Source organism: Pituophis catenifer, unplaced genomic scaffold (genome assembly GCF_029215685.1).
Source record: "Pituophis catenifer annectens isolate HBS135680 unplaced genomic scaffold, rPitCat1.0.hap2 SCAF_7, whole genome shotgun sequence".
Taxonomy (NCBI): Eukaryota; Metazoa; Chordata; class Lepidosauria; order Squamata; family Colubridae; genus Pituophis; species Pituophis catenifer.
In genome coordinates this window covers 87,342,747-87,368,525 of record NW_027256887.1, presented here as the reverse complement: position 1 = coordinate 87,368,525, position 25,779 = coordinate 87,342,747, and the positions used below count along the sequence as shown (strand labels likewise).

The 25,779-nt window shown below is 50.0% G+C and overlaps 1 protein-coding gene across 1 annotated transcript in view; it reads left to right on the top strand.

Annotated features, from left to right (window-relative positions):
- Positions 1-10,270: 10,270 nt before the first annotated feature.
- Positions 10,271-25,779, top strand: part of LOC139319656 (F-box DNA helicase 1-like) — a 65,456-nt gene continuing 49,947 nt past the window's right edge. The window contains exons 1-9 of the mRNA XM_070947603.1: positions 10,271-10,883; positions 12,613-12,842; positions 14,971-15,101; positions 17,779-17,917; positions 18,620-18,810; positions 19,450-19,554; positions 20,642-20,730; positions 22,340-22,508; positions 24,521-24,701. Coding sequence (XP_070803704.1) covers positions 10,310-10,883; positions 12,613-12,842; positions 14,971-15,101; positions 17,779-17,917; positions 18,620-18,810; positions 19,450-19,554; positions 20,642-20,730; positions 22,340-22,508; positions 24,521-24,701 — 1,809 coding nt within the window. The 5' untranslated portion in view covers positions 10,271-10,309. The remainder of the gene's footprint in view (positions 10,884-12,612; positions 12,843-14,970; positions 15,102-17,778; positions 17,918-18,619; positions 18,811-19,449; positions 19,555-20,641; positions 20,731-22,339; positions 22,509-24,520; positions 24,702-25,779) is intronic.

Below are 25,779 nucleotides of genomic sequence, written 5' to 3'. Positions count from 1 at the left end.
GGGAGAGAAGGGGGATAGGAGAGGATCTATGGGGTCAGCCTGAGGGAGAGAAGGGGGATAGGAGAGGATCTATGGGGCCACCTGAGGGAAAGAAGGGGGATAGGAGAGGATCTACGGGGTCAGCCTGAGGGAAACAAGGGGGATAGGAAGGGATTTATGGGGGAGCCTGAGGGAGAGAAGGGGGATAGGAGAGGATCTATGGGGCCAGGCTGAAGGAGAGAAGGGGGATAGGAGAGGATCTATGGGGTCAGCCTGAGGGAGAGAAGCAGGATAGGAGAGGATCTATGGGGCCACCCTGAAGGAGAGAAGGGGGATAGGAGGGGATCTATGGGGCCACCCTGAGGGAGAGAAGGAGGATAGGAAGGGATCTATGGGAGCAGCCTGAGGGGGAGAAGGGGGATAGGAGAGGATCTATGGGGCCAGGCTGAAGGAGAGAAGGGGGATAGGAGAGGATCTATGGGGCCAGGCTGAAGGAGAGAAGGGGGATAGGAGAGGATCTATGGGGTCAGCCTGAGGGAGAGAAGGGGGATAGGAGAGGATCTATGGGGTCAGCCTGAGGGAGAGAAGGGGGATAGGAGAGGATCTATGGGGCCACCTGAGGGAAAGAAGGGGGATAGGAGAGGATCTACGGGGTCAGCCTGAGGGAGAGAAGGGGGATAGGAGAGGATCTATGGGGCCACCTGAGGGAAAGAAGGGGGATAGGAGAGGATCTACGGGGTCAGCCTGAGGGAGAGAAGGGGGATAGGAGAGGATCTATGGGGTCAGCCTGAGGGAGAGAAGGGGGATAGGAGAGGATCTATGGGGCCACCTGAGGGAAAGAAGGGGGATAGGAGAGGATCTACGGGGTCAGCCTGAGGGAAACAAGGGGGATAGGAAGGGATTTATGGGGGAGCCTGAGGGAGAGAAGGGGGATAGGAGAGGATCTATGGGGCCAGGCTGAAGGAGAGAAGGGGGATAGGAGAGGATCTATGGGGTCAGCCTGAGGGAGAGAAGCAGGATAGGAGAGGATCTATGGGGCCACCCTGAAGGAGAGAAGGGGGATAGGAGGGGATCTATGGGGCCACCCTGAGGGAAACAAGGGGGATAGGAAGGGATTTATGGGGGAGCCTGAGGGGGAGAAGGGGGATAGGAGAGGATCTATGGGGTCAGCCTGAGGGAGAGAAGGGGGATAGGAGAGGATCTATGGGGCCACCTGAGGGAAAGAAGGGGGATAGGAGAGGATCTACGGGGTCAGCCTGAGGGAGAGAAGGAGGATAGGAGAGGATCTATGGGACCAGACTGAAGGAGAGAAGGAGGATAGGAAGGGATCTATGGGAGCAGCCTGAGGGAGAGAAGGGGGATAGGAGAGGATCTATGGGGTCAGCCTGAGGGGGAGAAGGGGGATAGGAGAGGATCTATGGGGCCAGGCTGAAGGAGAGAAGGGGGATAGGAGAGGATCTATGGGGTCAGCCTGAGGGAGAGAAGGGGGATAGGAGAGGATCTATGGGGCCACCTGAGGGAAAGAAGGGGGATAGGAGAGGATCTATGAGTGCAGCCTGAGGGAGAGAAGGGGGATAGGAGAGGATCTATGGGGTCAGCCTGAGGGGGAGAAGGGGGATAGGAGAGGATCTATGGGGCCAGGCTGAAGGAGAGAAGGGGGATAGGAGAGGATCTATGGGGTCAGCCTGAGGGAGAGAAGGGGGATAGGAGAGGATCTATGGGGCCACCTGAGGGAAAGAAGGGGGATAGGAGAGGATCTATGGGGCCAGGCTGAGGGAGAGAAGGGGGATAGGAGAGGATCTATGGGACCATCCTGAGGGAGATAAAAGGCCAACCTAGGCACTGAAATGCACTCTTCTGTATACTTTTGTTATTTATATTTAATTTCCCAATTTTACTCTTTTTGCTATGTATTACAAAAGTGAACAGTGATTAATGTGTGTGTATTTGTGTATTTATACAGACACACACACACACACACACACACACACAGAGAAAGACACTAGCTCCTTCCCTAGAAACGAAACTATGTGCTCCGGCTTGATAAATCGAAACTTAAGAGTTTGAAAAATAATGAGTAGTTCCAACCAGCCTTTTCTCTCCCCTTCTCTCCCTCTGGCTGGCCCCATAGATCCTCTCGTATCACCCTCCTATGGGGGGGTCTATGGGGCCAGCCTGAGGGAAACAAGGGGGATAGGAAGGGATTTATGGGGGAGCCTGAGGGGGAGAAGGGGGATAGGAGAGGATCTATGGGGCCAGGCTGAAGGAGAGAAGGGGGATAGGAGAGGATCTATGGGGTCAGCCTGAGGGAGAGAAGCAGGATAGGAGAGGATCTATGGGGCCACCCTGAAGGAGAGAAGGGGGATAGGAGGGGATCTATGGGGCCACCCTGAGGGAGAGAAGGAGGATAGGAAGGGATCTATGGGAGCAGCCTGAGGGGGAGAAGGGGGATAGGAGAGGATCTATGGGGCCAGGCTGATGGAGAGAAGGGGAATAGGAGAGGATCTATGGGGTCAGCCTGAGGGAGAGAAGGGGGATAGGAGAGGATCTATGGGGCCACCTGAGGGAAAGAAGGGGGATAGGAGAGGATCTATGGGACCATCCTGAGGGAGATAAAAGGCCAACCTAGGCACTGAAATGCACTCTTCTGTATACTTTTGTTATTTATATTTAATTTCCCAATTTTACTCTTTTTGCTATGTATTACAAAAGTGAACAGTGATTAATGTGTGTGTATTTGTGTATTTATACAGACACACACACACACACACACACACAGAGAAAGACACTAGCTCCTTCCCTAGAAACGAAACTATGTGCTCCGGCTTGATAAATCGAAACTTAAGAGTTTGAAAAATAATGAGTAGTTCCAACCAGCCTTTTCTCTCCCCTTCTCTCCCTCTGGCTGGCCCCATAGATCCTCTCGTATCACCCTCCTATGGGGGGGTCTATGGGGCCAGCCTGAGGGAAACAAGGGGGATAGGAAGGGATTTATGGGGCAGCCTGAGGGGGAGAAGGGGGATAGGAGAGGATCTATGGGGCCAGGCTGAAGGAGAGAAGGGGGATAGGAGAGGATCTATGGGGTCAGCCTGAGGGAGAGAAGGGGGATAGGAGAGCATCTATGGGGCCACCTGAGGGAAAGAAGGGGGATAGGAGAGGATCTACGGGGTCAGCCTGAGGGAGAGAAGGGGGATAGGAGAGGATCTATGGGGCCAGACTGAAGGAGAGAAGGAGGATAGGAAGGGATCTATGGGAGCAGCCTGAGGGAGAGAAGGAGGATAGGAGAGGATCTATGGGGCCAGACTGAAGGAGAGAAGGAGGATAGGAAGGGATCTATGAGTGCAGCCTGAGGGAGAGAAGGGGGATAGGAGAGGATCTATGGGGTCAGCCTGAGGGAGAGAAGGGGGATAGGAGAGGATCTATGGGACCATCCTGAGGGAGATAAAGGGGATAGGAAAGGATCTATGGGGGCAGCCTGAGGGAGAGAAGGGGGATAGGAGAGGATCTATGGGAGCAGCCTGAGGGAAACAAGGGGGATAGGAGAGGATCTATGGGTGCAGCCTGAGGGAGAGAAGGGGGATAGGAGAGGATCTATGGGACCATCCTGAGGGAGATAAAGGGGATAGGAAGGGATCTATGGGTGCAGCCTGAGGGAGAGAAGGGGGATAGGAGAGGACCTATGGGACCATCCTGAGGGAAACAAGGGGGATAGGAGAGGATCTATGGCGCCACCCTGAAGGAGAAAGGGGGGATAGGAAGGGATTTATGGGGGAGCCTGAGGGAGAGAAGGGGGATAGGAGAGGATCTATGGGGCCAGGCTGAGGGAGAGAAGGGGGATAGGAGAGGATCTATGGGGCCAGGCTGAGGGAGAAAAGGGGGATAGGAGAGGATCTATGGGTGCAGCCTGAGGGAGATAAAGGGGATAGGAAGGGATTTAATGGGGAGCCTGAGGGAGACAAGTGGGATAGGAGAGGATCTATGGGGCCAGGCTGAGGGAGAGAAGGGGGATAGGAGAGGATCTATGGGGCCAGGCTGAGGGAGAGAAGGGGGATAGGAAGGGATTTATGGGGCCACCCTGAGGGAGAGAAGGAGGATAGGAAGGGATCTATGGGAGCAGCCTGAGGGGGAGAAGGGGGATAGAGAGGATCTATGGGGCCAGGCTGAGGGAGATAAAAGGCCAACCTAGGCACTGAAATGCACTCTTCTGTATACTTTTGTTATTTATATTTAATTTCCCAATTTTACTCTTTTCGCTATGTATTACAAAAGTGAACAGTGATTAATGTGTGTGTATTTCTCTCTGTGTGTATATATATACAGACAGACACAGAAACGAACAGACACACAGACACACACACACACACACACACACACACACAGAAAGACACTAGCTCCTTCCCTAGAAACGAAACTATGTGCTCCGGCTTGATAAATCGAAACTTAAGAGTTTGAAAAATAATGAGTAGTTCCAACCAGCCTTTTCTCTCCCCTTCTCTCCCTCTGGCTGGCCCCATAGATCCTCTCGTATCACCCTCCTATGGGGGGGTCTATGGGGCCAGCCTGAGGGAAACAAGGGGGATAGGAAGGGATTTATGGGGGAGCCTGAGGGGGAGAAGGGGGATAGGAGAGGATCTATGGGGCCAGGCTGAAGGAGAGAAGGGGGATAGGAGAGGATCTATGGGGTCAGCCTGAGGGAGAGAAGCAGGATAGGAGAGGATCTATGGGGCCACCCTGAAGGAGAGAAGGGGGATAGGAGGGGATCTATGGGGCCACCCTGAGGGAGAGAAGGAGGATAGGAAGGGATCTATGGGAGCAGCCTGAGGGGGAGAAGGGGGATAGGAGAGGATCTATGGGGCCAGGCTGAAGGAGAGAAGGGGGATAGGAGAGGATCTATGGGGTCAGCCTGAGGGAGAGAAGGGGGATAGGAGAGGATCTATGGGGCCACCTGAGGGAAAGAAGGGGGATAGGAGAGGATCTATGGGGTCAGCCTGAGGGGGAGAAGGGGGATAGGAGAGGATCTATGGGGCCCGGCTGAAGGAGAGAAGGGGGATAGGAGAGGATCTATGGGGTCAGCCTGAGGGAGAGAAGCAGGATAGGAGAGGATCTATGGGGCCACCCTGAAGGAGAGAAGGGGGATAGGAGGGGATCTATGGGGCCACCCTGAGGGAGAGAAGGAGGATAGGAAGGGATCTATGGGAGCAGCCTGAGGGGGAGAAGGGGGATAGGAGAGGATCTATGGGGCCAGGCTGAAGGAGAGAAGGGGGATAGGAGAGGATCTATGGGGCCAGGCTGAAGGAGAGAAGGGGGATAGGAGAGGATCTATGGGGTCAGCCTGAGGGAGAGAAGGGGGATAGGAGAGGATCTATGGGGCCAGCCTGAGGGAAACAAGGGGGATAGGAAGGGATTTATGGGGGAGCCTGAGGGAGAGAAGGGGGATAGGAGAGGATCTATGGGGCCAGGCTGAAGGAGAGAAGGGGGATAGGAGAGGATCTATGGGGTCAGCCTGAGGGAGAGAAGCAGGATAGGAGAGGATCTATGGGGCCACCCTGAAGGAGAGAAGGGGGATAGGAGGGGATCTATGGGGCCACCCTGAGGGAAACAAGGGGGATAGGAAGGGATTTATGGGGGAGCCTGAGGGGGAGAAGGGGGATAGGAGAGGATCTATGGGGTCAGCCTGAGGGAGAGAAGGGGGATAGGAGAGGATCTATGGGGCCACCTGAGGGAAAGAAGGGGGATAGGAGAGGATCTACGGGGTCAGCCTGAGGGAGAGAAGGGGGATAGGAGAGGATCTATGGGACCAGACTGAAGGAGAGAAGGAGGATAGGAAGGGATCTATGGGAGCAGCCTGAGGGAGAGAAGGGGGATAGGAGAGGATCTATGGGGTCAGCCTGAGGGGGAGAAGGGGGATAGGAGAGGATCTATGGGGCCAGGCTGAAGGAGAGAAGGGGGATAGGAGAGGATCTATGGGGTCAGCCTGAGGGAGAGAAGGGGGATAGGAGAGGATCTATGGGGCCACCTGAGGGAAAGAAGGGGGATAGGAGAGGATCTATGAGTGCAGCCTGAGGGAGAGAAGGGGGATAGGAGAGGATCTATGGGGTCAGCCTGAGGGAGAGAAGGGGGATAGGAGAGGATCTATGGGGCCAGGCTGAAGGAGAGAAGGGGGATAGGAGAGGATCTATGGGGTCAGCCTGAGGGAGAGAAGGGGGATAGGAGAGGATCTATGGGGCCACCTGAGGGAAAGAAGGGGGATAGGAGAGGATCTATGGGGCCAGGCTGAGGGAGAGAAGGGGGATAGGAGAGGATCTATGGGACCATCCTGAGGGAGATAAAAGGCCAACCTAGGCACTGAAATGCACTCTTCTGTATACTTTTGTTATTTATATTTAATTTCCCAATTTTACTCTTTTTGCTATGTATTACAAAAGTGAACAGTGATTAATGTGTGTGTATTTGTGTATTTATACAGACACACACACACACACACACACACACACAGAGAAAGACACTAGCTCCTTCCCTAGAAACGAAACTATGTGCTCCGGCTTGATAAATCGAAACTTAAGAGTTTGAAAAATAATGAGTAGTTCCAACCAGCCTTTTCTCTCCCCTTCTCTCCCTCTGGCTGGCCCCATAGATCCTCTCGTATCACCCTCCTTTCGGGGGGGTCTATGGGTCCACCCTGAGGGAAACAAGGGGAATAGGAAGGGATTTATGGGGGAGCCTGAGGGAGAGAAGGGGGATAGCAGGGAATCTATGGGGCAGCCTGAGGGAGACAAGGGGGATAGGAGAGGATCTATGGGGCCAGGCTGAGGGAGAAAGGGGGGATAGGAAGGGATTTATGGGGGAGCCTGAGGGAGAGAAGGGGGATAGGAGAGGATCTATGGGGCCAAGCTGAGGGAGAGAAGGGGGATAGGAGAGGATCTATGGGTGCAGCCTGAGGGAGAGAAGGGGGATAGGAGAGGATCTATGGGTGCAGCCTGAGGGAGAGAAGGGGGATAGCAGGGAATCTATGGGGCAGCCTGAGGGAGACAAGGGGGATAGGAGAGGATCTATGGGGCCAGGGTGAGGGAACGAAGGGGTATAGGAAGGGATTTATGGGGGAGCCTGAGGGAGAGAAGGGGGATAGGAGAGGATCTATGGGGCCAAGCTGAGGGAGAGAAGGGGGACAGGAGAGGATCTATGGGTGCAGCCTGAGGGAGAGAAGGGGGATAGGAGAGGATCTATGGGTGCAGCCTGAGGGAGAGAAGGGGGATCGGAGAGGATCTATGGTTGCAGCCTGAGGGAGATAAAGGGGATAGGAAGGGATTTATGTGGGAGCCTGAGGGAGAGAAGGGGGATCGGAGAGGATCTATGGGGCCAGCCTGAGGGAAACAAGGGGGATAGGAGAGGACCTATGGGACCATCCTGAGGGAGATAAAGGGGATAGGAAGGGATTTATGGGGGAGCCTGAGGGAGAGAAGGGGGATAGGAGAGGATCTATGGGACCAGGCTGAGGGAGAGAAGGGGGATAGAAAGGGATTTATGGGGGAGCCTGAGGGAGAGAAGGGGGATAGGAGAGGATCTATGGGACCAGGCTGAGGTAACGAAAGAGGATAGGAAGGGATTTATAGGGGAGCCTGAGGGAGAGAAGGGGGATAGGAGAGGATCTATGGGACCACCCTGAGGGAGATAAAGGGGATAGGAAGGGATTTATGGGGGAGCCTGAGGGAGAGAAGGCGGATAGGAGAGGATCTATGGGGCCAGGCTGAGGGAGAGAAGGGGGATAGGAAGGGATTTATGGGGGAGCCTGAGGGAGAGAAGGGGGATAGGAGAGGATCTATGGGACCAGGCTGAGGGAGAGAAGGGGGATAGAAAGGGATTTATGGGGGAGCCTGAGGGAGAGAAGGGGGATAGGAGAGGATCTATGGGACCAGGCTGAGGGAACGAAAGAGGATAGGAAGGGATTTATAGGGGAGCCTGAGGGAGAGAAGGGGGATAGGAGAGGATCTATGGGACCACCCTGAGGGAGATAAAGGGGATAGGAAGGGATTTATGGGGGAGCCTGAGGAAGAGAAGGCGGATAGGAGAGGATCTATGGGGCCAGGCTGAGGGAGAGAAGGTGGATAGGAAGGGATTTATGGGGGAGCCTGAGGGAGAGAAGGGGGATAGGAGAGGATCTATGGGGCCAGGCTGAGGGAAACAAGGGGGATAGGAAGGGATTTATGGGTGAGCCTGAGGGAGAGAAGGGGGATAGGAGAGGACCTTTGGGACCATCGTGAGGGAGATAAAGGGGATAGGAAGGGATTTAATGGGGAGCCTGAGGGAGAGAAGGGGGATAGGCGAGGATCTATGGGACCACCTTGAGAGAGAGAAGGGGGATAGCAGAGGATCTATGGGGCCAGGCTGAGGGAGAGAAGGGATAGAAAGGGATCTATGGGGTCAGCTTGAGGGAAACAAGGGGGATAGGAGAGGATCTATGGGGCCACCCTGAGGGAGATAAAGGGGATAGGAAAGGATTTATGGGGGAGCCTGAGGGAGAGAAGGGGGATAGGAGAGGATCTATGGGGCCAGGCTGAGGGAGAGAAGGGGGATAGGAAGGGATTTATGGGTGAGCCTGAGGGAGAGAAGGGGGATACGAGAGGACCTATGGGACCATCCTGTGGGAGATAAAGGGGATAGGAAGGGATCTATGGGGTCAGCCTGAGGGAGAGAAGGGAGATAGGAGAGGATCTATGGGAGCAGCCTGAGGAAGAGAAGTGGGATAGGAGAGGATCTATTGGTGCAGCCTGAGGGAGAGAAGGGGGATAGGAAAGGATCTATGGGGGCAACCTGAGGGAGACAAGGGGGATAGGAAGGGATCAATGGGAGCAGCCTGAGGGAGACAAGGGGGATAGGAGAGAACCTATTGGGCCAGCCTGAGGGAGAGAATATGGATAGGAGAGGATCTATGGGGGCAGCCTGAGGGAGAGAAGGAGATAGGAAGGGATCTGTGGGGTCAGCCTGAGGGAGACAAGGGGGACAAGAGAGGATCTATGGGGCCACCCTCTGGGAGAGGAGGGGGATAGGAGAGGAGATATGGGGCAGCCTCAGGGAGACAAGGGGGATAGGAGAGCTTAAATAAAGTATTTGTTGCTAACAGAGTGTCCAGTCCTTTTTTGCGTCCCATACGTAACACTGGCGACGAAGGTGGGATACTGAAGGACGACAAACGCCACAATATATCTCCACGAGCAATCAGCAGCCACCTAGATCTTTTTTTTTTTAATTGAAAAGTTTTATGAAAAGTACAAACATTTTCACCCCCCCTTCCCCCCTCAACCCCCCCTCCCCTTCCCACCCTCCCTTCCCCTCCCTCCCCCCCACCCCCCTCCCTAGACTTCCCAGAACGAGCACAGGGTATAGCATTCACAAACCAAGAACTAAAATGTGCTAACAAATTATTACATTTCATGTTCTCCCTAGGTCCTTAACTCCTTATAACTCAGAAAAAACAAACATAAACTACTTAATATTATTTCATTCATAAGCTAAATGAATCTTCTTATTCGGATACTTCTTCTGTATGTAATCAATCCATTTTCTCCATTCCGATATATATCTCTCATTTGAATGGTCTTTAAGGTATGATGAAATTTTTGCCATTTCCGCCAAATGCACAACTTTTAATGTCCATTCCTCAATGGTGGGTGGATCTTCCTTCTTCCAGTACTGTGCCAGCAGTAACCTGGCAGCCGTTATTAAGTTCAAAACCAGCTTAGTCTCTATTACAGTACAATCCGTAACTATTCCCAACAGAAAAAACTGTGGTGTAAATTTAATTTTTTTCTTCAAAATATTTTGAATAATCCACCATATTTTTATCCAAAAAGCCTTAATCTTTTTACATGTCCACCATATATGGAAATATGTAGCATCTTCACACTCACATCGCCAACACTTGGGTTGTAAATTTGGATACATACAAGCCAGTTTTTTTGGGTCTAAATGCCACCTATAAAACATTTTGTAAAAATTCTCCCTTAAATTTTGTGCTTGTGTAAATCTTACATTTCTAACCCATATCTTTTCCCACGTTTCCATCATTGTTGGTTCACCTACATTTTGTGCCATTTTTATCATACAATCCTTGACTAACTCTGTTTCTGAATCTATTTCCAAAGCAGCCACCTAGATCAACGACTACCGACACGGGTTAGATCGTCGGCTAAGAAGGATGTCTTTGATCAGCCCACCCACACCGTTCAACCCGGCTGGAGAAGATTGGGAATTGTACATGGATAGGTTCTACATGTACATGGAGGCGAACGACCTGCTGAGCTTGTCGGAACAAAGAAAGAGAGCCCTCTTTCTCATGCACTGCGGTCCAGCTGTATTCAAAATGGCAAAAGTGCTCGCCGCCCCTGCTGAGCTGAGAACCATGACTTGGACGTCCCTGCAACGCATCCTGAAGGCGCATTACGCCCCCCAATCATCGTCCCTGGTGAGAAGGCAAGAATTCTACCGGAGGGACCAGAGGGAGGGTGAGACGATCAGTGAGTTCGTGGCAATTTTAAGAGAGATAGCCGCTGCGTGCGACTTTGTGAGCCTAGAGGAAGCCATGAGGGATCGGCTAGTGTTGGGACTAAGGGACCTCACCCTACAAAGCAGGTTGCTGGCCAGGCCCCAAATAACTTTCAAGGAGGCCCTGAAAGAAGCCTCAGCGATGGAGGCATCCCAGAAATCCACGGCAACCATGAAGAAGGTCAACAAGGGGCCGCAAGGGAAAAGGGAATCCTCGGTCCATTACGAGGAAGCAGAAATGGAATCGGAAGAAGAGGAGGATGAGGATGAAGTGCACCACGTCGGACCACCCAGTTCGCCGCAAAAGAGCCGATCGTTCCAGGCAAGCGGGAAAAGAAGAAGAAGTCGTAAAAGCGAGGATTCTGGTGAGGGAGACAAGGGGGATAGGAGAGGATCTATGGGGGCAGCCTGAGGGAGAGAAGGGGGATAGGAGAGAACCTATGGGGCAGCCTGAGGGAGACAAGAGGGATAGGAGAGGATCTATGGGGGCAGCCTGAGGGAGAGAAGGGGGATAGGAGAGAACCTATGGGGCAGCCTGAGGGAGACAAGAGCGATAGGAGAGGATTTATGGGGCCACCCTCTGGGAGAGGAGGGGGATAGAAGAGAATCTATGGGGGCAGCCTGAGGGAGAGAGGATCTATAGGGCCACCCTGAGGGAGAGAAGGGGGATAGGAAGGGATCTATGGGGGCAGCCTGAGGGAGAGAAGGGGGATAGGAAAGGATCTATAGGGGCAGCCTGAGGGAGACAAGGGGGATAGGAGAGGATCTATGGGGCCACCCTCTGGGAGAGGAGGGGGATAGAAGAGAACCTATGGGGGCAGCCTGAGGGAGAGAAGGGGGATAGGAGAGGATCTATGGGGCAGCCTGAGGGAGAGAAGGGGGATAGCCTGAGGGAGAGAAGGGGATAGGATAGAATCTATGGGGCCACCCTCTGGGAGAGGAGGGGGATAGGAGAGAATCTATGGGGGCAGCCTGAGGGAGAGAGGATCTATAGGGCCACCCTGAGGGAGAGAAGGGGATAGGAAAGGATCTATGGGGGCAGCTTGAGGGAGAGAAGGGGGATAGGAGAGAACCTATGGGGCAGCCTGAGGGAGACAAGGGGGATAGGAGAGGTTCTATGGGGCCACCCTCTGGGAGAGGAGGGGGATAGAAGAGAACCTATGGGGGCAGCCTGAGGGAGAGAAGGGGGATAGGAGAGGATCTATGGGGCAGCCTGAGGGAGAGAAGGGGGATAGCCTGAGGGAGAGAAGGGGATAGGATAGAATCTATGGGGCCACCCTCTGGGAGAGGAGGGGGATAGGAGAGAATCTATGGGGGCAGCCTGAGGGAGAGAGGATCTATAGGGCCACCCTGAGGGAGAGAAGGGGATAGGAAAGGATCTATGGGGGCAGCTTGAGGGAGAGAAGGGGGATAGGAGAGAACCTATGGGGCAGCCTGAGGGAGACAAGGGGGATAGGAGAGGTTCTATGGGGCCACCCTCTGGGAGAGGAGGGGGATAGAAGAGAACCTATGGGGGCAGCCTGAGGGAGAGAAGGGGGATAGGAGAGGATCTATGGGGCAGCCTGAGGGAGAGAAGGGGGATAGCCTGAGGGAGAGAAGGGGATAGGAAAGGATCTATGGGGGCAGCTTGAGGGAGAGAAGGGGGATAGGAGAGAACCTATGGGGCAGCCTGAGGGAGAGAAGGGGGATAGGAGAGGATCTATGGGGCCACCCTGCGGGAAAGAAGGGGGATAGGAGAGGATCTATGGGGCCACCCTGAGGGAAAGAAGGGGGATAGGAGAGGAACTATGGGGCCAGGCTGAGGGAAAGAAGGGGGATAGGAGAGGATCTATGGGGCCACCCTCTGGGAGAGGAGGGGGATAGGAAAGGATCTATGTGGCCAGCCTGAGGGAGAGAATGGGGATAGCCTGAGGGAGAGAAGGGGATAGGAGAGAATTTATGGGGACAGCCTGAGGGAGAGATGGGGAATAGGAGAGGATCTATGGGGCCACCCTGAGGGAGAGACAGGGGATAGGAGAGAACCTATGTGGGCAGCCTGAGGGAGACAAGGGGGATAGGGGTCTGACTCAGACGACTCTTGTATTCTTCTTGCAGATGAAAGAGACACAGTGGTGCCCAGGAAACACGTTTGTTTGCCCTTGGAACCTAGCAGCTCCAATGGAAGCGCTGGCCAAGAGGTCCAAGAACCATTGTTGGTGAGGCTTCCTGTAGAGAGCTCAAGCGATGGAACTGTCCAGCAGGAAGTTCAAGATGTTGAGGTGGATCCTCTTTCTGATGCCCAGCCTGAGCTCTCCGGAACTACATCTGGGGATGACGTATCTCAGGTAATCATGGAGAAACTGCCAGATGAAATCCTTCAGGAGATCTTTGCCCTGGTACCTCTGGTTGATCTCCTCCAAAACCTTTGTCTGGTGTGTAAGTGTTGGAAGTGTATCATCATCTCTTTATTTCGTCTTCCAATATTTGAAACGTTGCCCGAAAGAAGAGGGGGTCAAATTATTCTCCAAAGCACCCGAGGGCAGGACAAGAAGCAACAGGTGGAAACCAATCAAGGAGAGAAGCAACCTAGAACTCAGGAGAAATTTCCTGACAGTTGGAACAATTCATCAGTGAAACGACTTGCCTCCAGAAGTTGCGAATGCTCCAACGATGGAAGTTTTTAAGAAGATGTTGGACAACCATTTGTCTGAAAATGGTATAGGGCCATGATGGCGAACCTATGGCAAGAGTGCCAGAGGTGGCGCATGGAGCCATATCTGTGGGCATTCGAGCATTGCCCTAGCTCAGCTCCAGCGCGCATGCGTGTGCCGGCCAGCTGATTTTCGGGCCTTCTGGAAGTTGGGAAAACGGGCTGTTTTCAGCCCCGCCCCGGAGTGGGGATGGTTGTTTTTGCCCTCCCCAGGATCCAGAAAAGCCTCTGGAGCCTTGGGAGGGTGAAAAATAGGCCCACCGTGCCATTGTGCGCCAAACGTTGGAGGGTTGCGCGCATATGCCTGGCGGGGCAAGGCGCATTGAATTATGGATATGGCCACAAACGTACGTGACCTCCCCGTGTTCCTCCCGCTTTTGGCATGCAATGGCAAAAAGGTTTGCCATCCCTGGTATAGGGTCTCCTGCCTGAGTAGAGGTTGGACTACAAGACCTCCAAGGTCCCTTCCATCGTTTTCAGGAAGATGGACAGGACCTGGTGCAGACACAGTCTCCCTTACAAAGTTTCTTCCATGGTCTAACCCTAGTCAGGTACATACCCCTGTTTAAAACCCCCTTCTGTTTACAGAATAATAGAGTTAATTGGGACCTTGGAGGTCTTCTAGTCCAATCCCCAGCTGAGGCAGAAAATGGTTCAATCTCTTCTTAAAAACCTCCAGTCCTGGAGCACCCACAACTTCTGGAGGCAAGCCGTTCCACTGGCTAATTGTTCTCACTGCCAGGAAATTTCTCCTTAATTCCAGGTTTCTTCTCTCCTTGCTTAGTTTCCCTCTGTTGCTTCTTGTCCTGACTTCAGGTGCTTTGGAGAATAGGTTGACCCCCTCTTCTTTGGGGCAGCCCCTCAAAGATTGGAAGGGATTGCGCTCATGTCATGGCTGGCTGGCGAATTTGGGGAATTGAAGTCCACAGGTCTTAAAGTTGCCAGATTTAACCAATATTGATCTAACAGGTATCTGCTAATAACGCTTTGTAAGTGATTAACAAAACAACGGTGCAACTGTTGAATTATGGGAGGTAGGTAATGCACGGATTGTTGCTGATCCCGACGACGAGGCTGGTGTAGTGCTGCGCCAGTAGCCTGTGCAGCCGGCGCCCGAGTTGGACAGCAAGAAGGCTGAAGAAGATGTGGTGCCAGAGGTAGGGATCCAGTCAGGGCCTTCAGAACCTCCAGAGGCTCCTTTAAGTACAGAGGATGAAGAGGAGGAGCCTTTTCTCAATGCATGGGCATGCAGAGCTGCCAAAAGGCAGGAGTGGTTCCTCAGGAGGAGATCTCCTCGAGAGTAAGGCTTGGGGCTAATTGGCCACTCCCTTAGCCTATTTAAGAAAGGACGCAGCTTGCAACAAGCTGCAGGAAACAACTTTAGTTCGCTAATCATTGTGTTGGGATTTCTCTGCAACTGGTTTCTGGGCTTTCTGCCAACTCCAGTAAGACTGACTATCTTATCTGTGGAATTCTGGCAGGCTGTTAAGAATGCTTATTAACAGCCGGCATTTAAAACTGCATTTTTGAGTAAACAAAGTTTTGTTCAGAGTTTGTGTGTGCTGTGTTCTTTGGGATCCGTGGCTGGGGCAGAACAGTCATGCTTATGTAGTGTATATTGGAGGGGGTGACCCTTTGAGAGCTGTACGCCATTAAATTTCATTTTAATGTATGCTGATTAGTGTACATTTAAAGCGACAGTAAAGTTATTCTAAGTTAAAGTCAGGTCTAAGTCATATCCAATATTTGCTCTGGAATTTTAGTTAATTCCTTGGAAGACGCTGTACAATCAGTATTTGGAAAAAGATGACCACGCCTTACTGATCATAGGAGCCATTCTGAAACGGTATGGCCTAACCAAGGAGCACCGCCAATGCATGCTGGGATTTATTCAGTGAGTGGCCTTCGGTATCACAACCGCAAACCATCTCTTTTGCTTTCTCGACTGACGACCTCAATTGAGCTACAAATTTCTGTGGCTAAGCCAGACAGCTGTAAAGCAAAGTTTGGCCTGATGTTATGAACTTCTTTGACAAAGTTGTTAAGTGAATCCCTGCAGTGGTGAAGTTAGCAACACAGTCATTAAGCATATCCTTGACATTGCTCATTGGACGCTTCTGGGCGATGAGCATGTGACTCCCTGCCAAGCTATGATTCCACTGTATTTTGTTGTGTGTCTCATCTTTGGTTGTGATAAGCTCTAAATCTGTGTTTCTCAAACTGGGCCATTGTAAGAAGGATGGACTTCAACTTCCAGAATCCCCCAGCCTGGGCCAGAATTCTGGGAATTGACGTCCATCCATCTTAAACTGGCCATGTTTGAGACGTGCTGCTCTAAACCCTGGTTTGTGCACCCAAAATCTTCTGCCTTCTGACCTATTCTCTGTGTCTCCCCAATCCATGAAAAGGGAGAAACCTTTTTCCACAATCCCGCAAAAGGGGATCACGTGACCCCAGGACACTGCAGCTGTCATAAATATGAGCCACGGTCGTAAGTGTGAAAAATGGTCATGAGTCACTTTTTTCAGTGCTGTTGTAACTTCAAACGGTCACTAAACGAATGGTAAGTCGAAGATTCGTCATCCTAGTCAGCCATTCAATCGTGTGACCTTCGGCCACTGTATGGACTGACACTCTCGATGCCTCTCTTGTCTTTCACTACCTGGATCTGCCATAGATCTGAGCTTACCTGTACAAGTAGCCCTTGACTTACACCACAGTGAAAGAGGTCTTAGCAATGATGAAATGTAAAATTTGTTAATACCGGTTCTGTGGTCTTGGCTTTGGGGGTGGGGAGTGTTAATGTGACTGGGTGGGCATGGCCAACTTTTTTTTTTTTTACTTTTAAAAAAAGTAAAGTTTTTTTAGTAGAGGTTGTAAAAAAATGCTTTTAAAAGGCTCTGACAATCCCAGCCGAGCCATGCAATCATCAGAGGCTTTTTTTTAACTTTTAAAAGCATTTTTTCGGCTGAAGAAAAAATGCTTTAAAAAGTAAAAAAAAAAAGCCTCTGATGATCGTGCGGCTCAGCTGGGCATGGGGGGGGCGGCAGGGATTTTTGCTACCAGTTCTCTGAACCACCCGCCTCCATCGCTACCATATTGGGCGATCCAGTCTGAACCGGGAGCATTTCACCCCTGGGTTTTAGGTACATATGTTAACTTTGTGTGTTAATATAAGTAATCCTCAATTTATGACAATTCATTTAGGGACTGTCCAAAGTTACAGCAGCACTGAAAAAAGTGACTCATGATTGTTTTTCACACTTATGACGGTTGCAGCATCCCCAGGGCCACATGATGAAAATTCAGACGCTTGGCAACTGACTCACATTTATGACAGTTGCAGGTTCCCGGGGTCATGTGACCGTTTTTTGCGACTCCGGGACCAGTCAGTGCGGAAGCCAGATTCTCTTAACAGCCGTGTTATTACCTTGACAACGGCAGCGATTCACTTAACAAATGTGGCGAGGAAAGTCGTAAAATGGGGCAAGACTCACTTCACAAATTTTTCACTCAGCGACAGGAATTTTGGGCTCAATTGTGGTCATAAGTTAAGGACTGCCTGTAAGTTATCTATGGTGTGCTGGCTTCCTCTAATGTAACTAAGTAAAAATAAGAAATCTATATATACTTGTTTCAAACTGCATTCAGGGTTCTCTCAATCTTATGGGAGAACCCACCTTTGTTCGGCTGAATAAATGTGTATTTTTTAAGTGAGGTAACCTGGGCTCTGTCTCTTTGTTCTCACCGAGCCACATTGTAACCTGGGGTCCAGAGGTGAGTTTCAGCAGGTTCTGACCAGTTCTGGAGAACCGGTAGCGGACATTTTGAGTAGTTCAGAGAACCGGTAAATACCACCTCTGACTGGCCTCGCCTCCATCTATTCTTTGCCTCCCGAATCCCAGCTAATCGGGAGGGAATGGGGATTTTGCAGTAACCTTCCCCTGGATTGAGGAGGGAATGGGGATTTTGCAGTATCTTTCCCCTGGAGTGGGGAGGGAATGGGGATTTTACAGTAACCTTCCCCTGGAGTGGGGAGGGAATGGGGATTTTGCAGTATCCTTCCTCTGGAGTGGGGAGGGAATGGGGATTTTGCAGTATCCTTCCCCTGGAGTGGGGAAGGAATGGGGATTTTACAGTATCCTTCCCTGGATTGGGGAAGGAATAGAGATTTTGCAGTATCCTTCCCCTGGAGTTGGGAGGGAATGGGGATTTTGCAGTATCCTTCCCCTGCCACCCACACCAAGCCATGCCCACAGAAACCTCCGGCACTAGGCCGGGGTCCCAGTTTGGCAGTCCAGCCTAGTGCCGGGGGTGGGGGGGACGCGTATGAGTGGCAGGCGCACACATGCACACACAGGTCCATTTGTATGAGCAGCACACGTTTGCCCAGTTCTCCCACAGTCCAGTTTCGAATAGGCTGCGGCCCAGTAGTGGCCCTTGACCCGGGGGTTGGGGGGGCGGCCTGCTGTAACCAATCTACTCCTATTGGGATTGCCATCCTGAGAAAATGACAAAAATTAGTGGAACTGAGGACGTAATCCATGTTTGTATTTCTCTTCCCAATCCAGGTGTGTGGCTGCTGTTCGGACCTGCCACTGTAAAGATCCCACCGCTGCCCTCACATGTCTGCAACACCACTCACTCTATCCCAAGGCGAAAGTCTGCATCGCCAGGAAACTTCCGGATTTGGACGGTCGCAAAGAGACTGTAGGTCTTGGCAGTCTTAAACGCTCCCTGGAATTGAGGTTATGGGGGGGCTTCCATTGTGTTTTTCCTTGGAGGTGGGTTTTCTTGCTCAGAATTTGGGGATGTCACGCAAAAGGCAATGGATTCCCAGACAGAGAATTCCAAACCATTTGTTTTAGCAACTATTTAGTGCTTAGTCTGAGTGCCAGGCTTCCAAATAATAAGGATCTTATAGTTCTTTTCCTCTTCCTCCCCCTCCCTTCTTTCACTGATGATGTTACTTAGTTGGGTAATGAAATGTCTGCAAGAAAACAACCCAGCTCAGAGCACCAAGGATCCCACAGTCGTCCTCCTCCTCCCCCTCTCTGCAAAAGCCACTCTCTTCTAGCACTGGTGATGTTAGGTATTGGTTAATAAAATGTCTGCAAGAGAACAATCAAGCTCAGAGAGCACCAAGGACTCCACAGTCCTCCCCCTCCCCTCTGCAAACCCCCCTCCCTTCTAGCACTGATGACGTTATCTAGTCAAGTGATGAAACGTCTGCAAGAAAACCACCAAGCTCAGAGAGCACCAAGGACCCCACATTCCTTGCATAACTGTTAAGTCGGAGCACTCCTTGTACCATTCACCCTGCTCCCCTGTCAGACAGGACAGATAATACAACCCGTGAGAGAAAAAATGGTTTCCCCCACCCCTATAATGATTCACCCTATGTTCTTCCAGCCGGCCTATATTCGGGCAGTGATGGCGGCCATTGTGCTCTTTGCTGGAGGCTTTTGCGACATTCAGGAGCTGGCGAACTGTCTCCAAAGTCCCAGCTCATCCATGTCGCTGACGGACACCCTTGAGATCTTGTATTCCGCGGCCACCCTACTTTATGCCATGTGGGAGAATGAGGTCAGGATCAGTATCAGGTAAGTTTGCAAAGGGTCAGGAGGCTCCTAGGACTGATACCTGTAGTTTACGGCAGTAGTAAAACTAGGAGTATCTTTGCCAGGGCTGTGCGTGCATTTAAAAATGGTTCAGCAAAAGCACTTTGAATCTAGCATGACAGCCGATTTGGTCTAGTGGTTAACGCATCAGGCTAGAAAGCAGCAGACGGTGAGTTCTAGCCCCGCCTTAGGCATGAAAACTGGCTGGGCCAATGAGCAGGAGACATGAGTTCTAGTCCCACCTTAGGCATGAAAGCCAACTGGGTGACTTTGGGCTACTGTCTCTCTCAGTCCAACCCACCTCACAGAGTTGTTGTGCGGAGGAGGAGGAAGCTGCATTGGCTATTTTCACCCCCTTGAGTTATGTGCAAAAATAAAGGCAGGATATCAATAAATATAACTAAAAATAAAACTCCTCTTCTATTCATTAAAGCAGCTGCAACTTTGCTCTCTCAGGCATCTGCAAAGAGATGCTGCTGCTTTTAAGGGTTGGTTCATTAAAACAGAAATCTGCCGAGGTGTGTTTATTCCAACCTCTGAATTATTTTGCCTTGGTTTTGTACAATTTAGAGTTTACTTTGAGGTTCATTTTAATTTTTCCCAAATTCTGTATCCTTCTAGGCTTCACTACAGTGTTTCTTATTGCTTGTATCACTTGGAGAATTCACCCGGCAGCACGCCTTCCATAAATGATCCTGAATTACCCAGCAGTGGAGGAGGTTTTAGGTATGTACGTTAAGTTTCTGTGTTAATATAAGTAGTCCTCAACTTATAAGAGTTTGTTTAGTGACCAAAGTTACAACAACATTGAAAAAAGTGACTCATGACTGCTTTTCACACTTACGACCAATTGCAGCATCCTTGTGGTCATGTGATCACAATTCGGACACTTAGCAAGTGACTCGTATTTATGACGGTCACAGTGTTCCCGGGGTCGCGTGATCCCCTTTTGCGACCTGACAAGCCAAATCAAGAGGGAAGCCAGATTCACTTAACAACCATGTCACTAACTTAACAAGTGCGGTGATTGACTTAGCAACAGTGGCAGGAAAGGTGGGACAATGGGGTAAAACTCACTTAACAACAGTTAACAACAGAAATGTTGGGCTCAATTGTGATCATAAGTCGAGGACTATCTGTATGAACAACCAGGATTTTACGGAATGTTTGCAAACATGTACAGGTAGTCCTCAACTTACGACCGTAATTGAGCCTAAAATTACTTGTTGCTAAGGCAAACATTTGTTAAGTGAATTTTGTCCCATTTTATTACTTTTCTTGCCACCGTTGTTAAGTGAGTAACACAATTGTTAAATGAATCTGGCCCTCCCCCTTGAATTCGTTTGTCCGAAGGTTGCAAAAGGGATCACCTGACTCCAGGATACTACAACTGTCATAAATATGAATCAGTTGCCAAGCATCTGAATTTTGATCACGTGACCATTGGGATGTTACAATGGTCGTAAGTGTGCAAAACAGTCGTAAGTCACTGCCGTCAGTGCTGTTGTAACATTGAACGGTCACTAAATGAAATGTTGTAAGGCGAGGACTAACTGCCCAAGTTTTCCGAGGAGAACAATTTAGCCCAATGTGTCTCAAACTTGACAACCGTAAGCTGTGTGGACTTCAACTCCCAGAATTCCCCAGCCAGCAAATGCAAATGCTGGCTGGGGAATTCTGGGAGTTGAAGTCCACACATCTTAAAGATGCCAAGTTTGAGAAACCTTGAATTAGACCCTGTTTGCTCTGTTGTATAGACCACATGTTTACCTATGTTAACCTTTTACTATCTTCTGGTTCTATTCATCGACAGGCCTATTTCACAACCTACTAATGAACAACAACTGATCTTAGACCACAGGCTTAACCCTGGAGACCGGGTAAAAATTGTGGGTTCTGCAGGTAAGGCAGCCGGAGGCCAGAAGATTCTTGATTCTCTCTATAGGTGCAAACTCGCTAATCATTGCATATTTTTTGAGCTGCTCTAACCTTGTTCAGATCTTCATTTCACTGGTTAAAGAATCTCCTTGTGGGTGATGCATGCTACTGTGGTTCTTCTCCACTATTATGGAGATTGTAGTGTTGCCAATAGAAGAGAATATTTGTAGCTCAGGGATGAACTGTGGAGTCCTCGGTGCTCTCTGAGCCTGGTGGTTTTCTTGCAGACGTTTCATGACCCAACTAGGGAACATCATCAGTGCTAGAAGAGAGTGGAGATTGTGGAGAGAAGGAGGAGGAGGAGAAGGAAAACTAAGGGATCCTGAGTTTGATTGTTTACTTGTAGACATTTCATGATGTTCCCTAGTTGGATCGTGAAATGCTTGCAATCAAACAATCAAACTCAGAGAGCACTTTAGACCCCACAATTCTCCTCCTCCTCCTCCTCCTCCTCCTCCTCCTCCTCCTCCTCCTCCTCCTCCTCCTCCTCCTCCTCCTCCTCCTCCTCCACACCAACCTCACTCCCTCCTAGCCCTGATGATGTTACCTAATTGGGTCATGAAACATCTGCAAGAAAACCACCCAGCTCAGAGAGCATCAAGAACCCAAAGTTCAACCCTGAGTTACAAATATTTTCTTCATTCTCTCTATCTCTCTCTCCCTCTCTCTCTCTCTCTTTCTCTCTCTCTCTCTCTCTCTCTCTCTCTCCCCCTCACACACACACACACACACTCGTATACACTCATGCACACCCTTCTCCACTAGGCTAGCACTCTTGAACCCACAAAGTCCTTGCTTTGTAAATTGACAGCTTCTAACATAGACGCACAACACTTCACTTGGTGACCATTCAAACGGCACTGAAAAAAGTGTCTTATGAGCATTTTTTCACACTTAAGACTGTTGCAGCATCCCCATGGTCACATGATCAAAATTCAGATGCTTGGGAATTGACTCATATTTATGACAGTTGCATTGTCCTGGGGTTCCATGATCCCCTTTTCCGACCACTTAATAAGCAAAATCAATGGGAAAAACAGATTCACTTAACAACCGGATTACTAATTTTAACAACTCCGGTGATTCGCTTAACAACTTTAGCAAGAAAGGTTGCAAAACGGAGCAAAAATCACTTTAACAAATGTTTCACTTAGCAACAAAAGATTTTGGTCATAAGTGGAGGACTATCTGTATTGTTGATTTTGAAGTCTGATAACTGTTGATGAGATTTGTGACATTTTTTTCTTTGTTTCCTTAATGACTTGGTTTCTTCGACTGCATCCTATTTAATGAATCTGCCCTGTTTTTTTAAAAAGAAAACAGCAATACGATGTGGTATAAAATAATGAAAAAGAAATGTATCTGAAGGGATTTATTAGACAAGATTCCTGGATTTTATCCACCTTGCTTAATTTCATCTTTATACATGGAAGCTTCAATCTAACCTCACACCTTCAACCTATAAAATCCTGGGAATTTTTTCTGTCGTCATGGCTGTCTGGAAGGAACCGGGCTTTGGGGCAGGGGGGAGAAACCTCCAGAAGGACTGAAATGTTTTTAATTTTTCATGCAGGCACTGGGAAATCATCCACTCTGCTCCAGTATGCCAGGAAGTGGCCCAAGCTTAAATTCTTGTACATAGTGTTCAACAAAATCATCAAGGACCAGTTATCGCTGTTTTGCCCTGAAAATGTCACCTGTCATACCTTCCATTCCTTAGCTTATGACGAAGTCGGCAAACAGTAAGTGACTGCATTCTATTTAATGAATCTGCCCTGTTTTTTTTTTTAAAAAAACAGCAATACGATGTGGTATAAAATAATGAAAAAGAAAAAATAAACCCGATAAAAATAATAGCGATAAAATCAAAGAGGTGGTCAGATCCCAACAAACCAGAAATGAAACAATAATTTATTATTTTGAAATGGTTTCTTAGGACATTTATGAAATAGAATAGGATTCCTCCGCTGCTGGAAAGATTGAAAGAACAGAGTAATAGAATTGGAAGGGACCTTGGAGGTCTTCTAGCCCAACCCCCTGCTGAGGCAGGAGACCCTATAACATTTCAGACCAAATAGTTGTCAAATGTGTTCTTAAACACTGCCGCTGTTGGAGCACCCACAACTTCTAGAAGCAAGCCGTCTCACTGATTAATTGTTCTCACTGTCAGGAGATTTCATGAACGAGAGTGATTCACTTCACTTCAATTCAAGATGGATAACAGATGTTCTTTTCCCACCACATCATGATTTAATGCATGTCTCAGCCTGTGGTGTCGTGTCCTCCCTCTCGCAGTGCCTGGAGGCTGTTAGGGGTTGGATGGGGAGCAATGGGTTGAAACTAAACCCTGGCAAGACCCGAGTGGCCCTGGGTTTGGGGTTCGTTGGCTCAGGGATAATTGCCATCTTTAGTCTTGGATGGGGTGGCACTACCCCAAACAGACCCTGTGCGTAATCTGGAGGTTCTCCTGGACTCACGACTCCAGCTTGAAGAGCAGGTGATGGTCGCGGCCAGGAGGGCCATTGCGCAACTGCAAGTTGTGCGCAGTTACGCCCTTTCCTGGACCAGCAATCCCTACTCACAGTCATTCATGTCTTAGTCACTTCCTGTCTTGACTGTTGCAACATGCTCTACATGGGACTGCCCTTGAAGAGCATCCGGAAGCTCCAGTTGGTGCAAAATGCAGCGACTCGCATGGTTTTGTGCAGACCCCGATGTGCACATATATCACCTCTCCTGTGGGAGCTGCAGTGGCTGCCGATTTGCTTCCGGGTGCGATTCAAGGTGCTGGTTGTCACCTTTAAAGCGCTTCATGACTTGGGACCAGGTTATCTGAGGAACCATCTCTTGCCGGTCACATCTACCTGACCCATTAGAGCGGGGAGGCAGGGAATGCTGCGGGTCCCATCCCCTAGGGAGATACAGCTGGTGGGACCCAGAAGAAGGGCCTTCTCCATGGTGGCTCCCTCTCTCTGGAACATCATTCCCCCAGAGATTAGAAGGGCTCCCACCCTAATTCTCTTCCAGAAGGTGTTGAAGACCTGGTTCTGCCAGCGGGCCTGGGGAACCCAGAATGGGATGGAGCCCATTAAATGGCTCATGTGATTGGCTGTCGTTGGAGTGGGAGTTAGGTGATTTTATTACATTAATTTATTTGATTTTTTTTATGAATGTTACTGTTTTTTAAATATGGTTTTGTTTTAGAAATTAAAATGGACTCTTGAGGTCTTTGATGCTCTCTGAGCTTGGTTGTTTGATTGCAAACATTTCATGAGCCAAGTAGGTAACATCCACAGTGCTATCTAGGAGCGGCAGTGGCGCAGTGATTAGAATGCAGTATTGCAGGCTACTTTTGTTGATCACCGGCTGCCAGCAGTTTGGCAGTTTGGGTCTCACTGGCTCAAGGTTGACTCGGCCTTCCGTTCTTTCGAGTTCGGTAAAATGAAGACCCAGATTGTTGGGGGGCAATATGCTGACTCTGTAAACCACTTAGAGAGGGCTATAAAAGCACTGTGAAGCAGTATATACTGTAAGTCAAAGTGCTATTGCTATCTAAAATGCCAGAGAATTCCTGGCACTCAGGAAAAAAAAAATCAGCCATCAACAGGCACATTGAGAGAAACAACAACTACATCCCATTGAAAACCGACAATCAAAGAGCCAAAAACGAAACAGAAAGACCAAAAGGCTTCCTTGCTAGTAAGCAACATTCAAATAAGCTTAATTCCACCTTCCCTCTTTCATTCTGCTGTAGATATGAGGATGAACTTATTCCGGACATACTGACCAATGAGGTAGACCATGTCCTCTCCAATCCTGAGGTCAGTGCCAAGGAGGTTGTTCAGACCCTCAAAGCCTTTTTTGCTTCGGCACATGAGTTCTTAACTGTGGAGCACACCGTCTGTGGAAAATATGTGACGGCATGGAAAAAGCAAGTGAGTATTGGTTCTTAGGACCTGTGACAGGTAGTCCTCGACTTACAACAGTTCATTTAGTGACAATTCAAAGTTACAACGGCACTGAAAAAAGTGACTTAGGACTGTTTTTCACAATTGCGACTGTTGCAGCATCCCTGCGGTCACGTGATCAAAATTCACACGCTTGGCAACTGATTCATATTTATGACAGTCGCAGTGTCCTGAGGTTATCCAATCCTTTTTTTTTTTTTTAATTGATTTATATGCCGCCCTTCTCTGGGACTCGGCGGCTTACAATGCGTTAAGCAATAGCCTTCATACTTTTGTATATTTATACAAAGTCAGCCCACCAGGCTTCCGTGCATTTCATCAGCCAAGGGCTCAGGGCAGGGGCGGGGGGGGTGGCGGTTATTATAAAGGAAGGTCTGGATCCGAGGGAGACAACTGTTCCACAGATAGCCGGATGTGAGTTCCTTTTTGTGAAGTGGGGCCATGGAGTACAGATGGGCTTGATCACGTACCTGGTTCCCTGCCACGTGGCAACGGCCCTGCCTGAGCTGCTCAACGTCATAGCTGAGGTGGCGGTTGATACCCCCAGACTTGTAGTCATGGGGGATTTCAACCTGCCATCTATCGGCGAAATGTCTGAGGTGGCTCGAGAGTTCATGGCTTCCATGACGGCCATGGACCTTACTCAGTTAATTCATGACCCCACTCACACAGGCGGACACACTCTGGACTTAGTTTTTGTCTCTGGTCAGTGGTTGAGTGGCCTTGATATAGGGGATATAGCCATCGAACCCTTGTCATGGTCTGACCACTCGCTCCTTCGATTGGACTTTCTAACCGCTGCACCCCGCCGCAGGGAGGTGGGACCGACCAGGTGGTTCCGCCCCAGGCGCCTGATGGATCCTGATAGGTTCCAGATGGAGCTTGGGCCATTCCCTGAGACTTTGGCTCATGACTCGGCTGAAGACCTAGTAGCCGCCTGGGATAGTGCGGCTGCCGGGGCCTTGGACCGTGTCCTGCCTTTGCAGCCTCTGACCCAGCACCGAACTCACCTAGCTCCTTGGTTTTCCGAGGAGCTGAGGGAGAT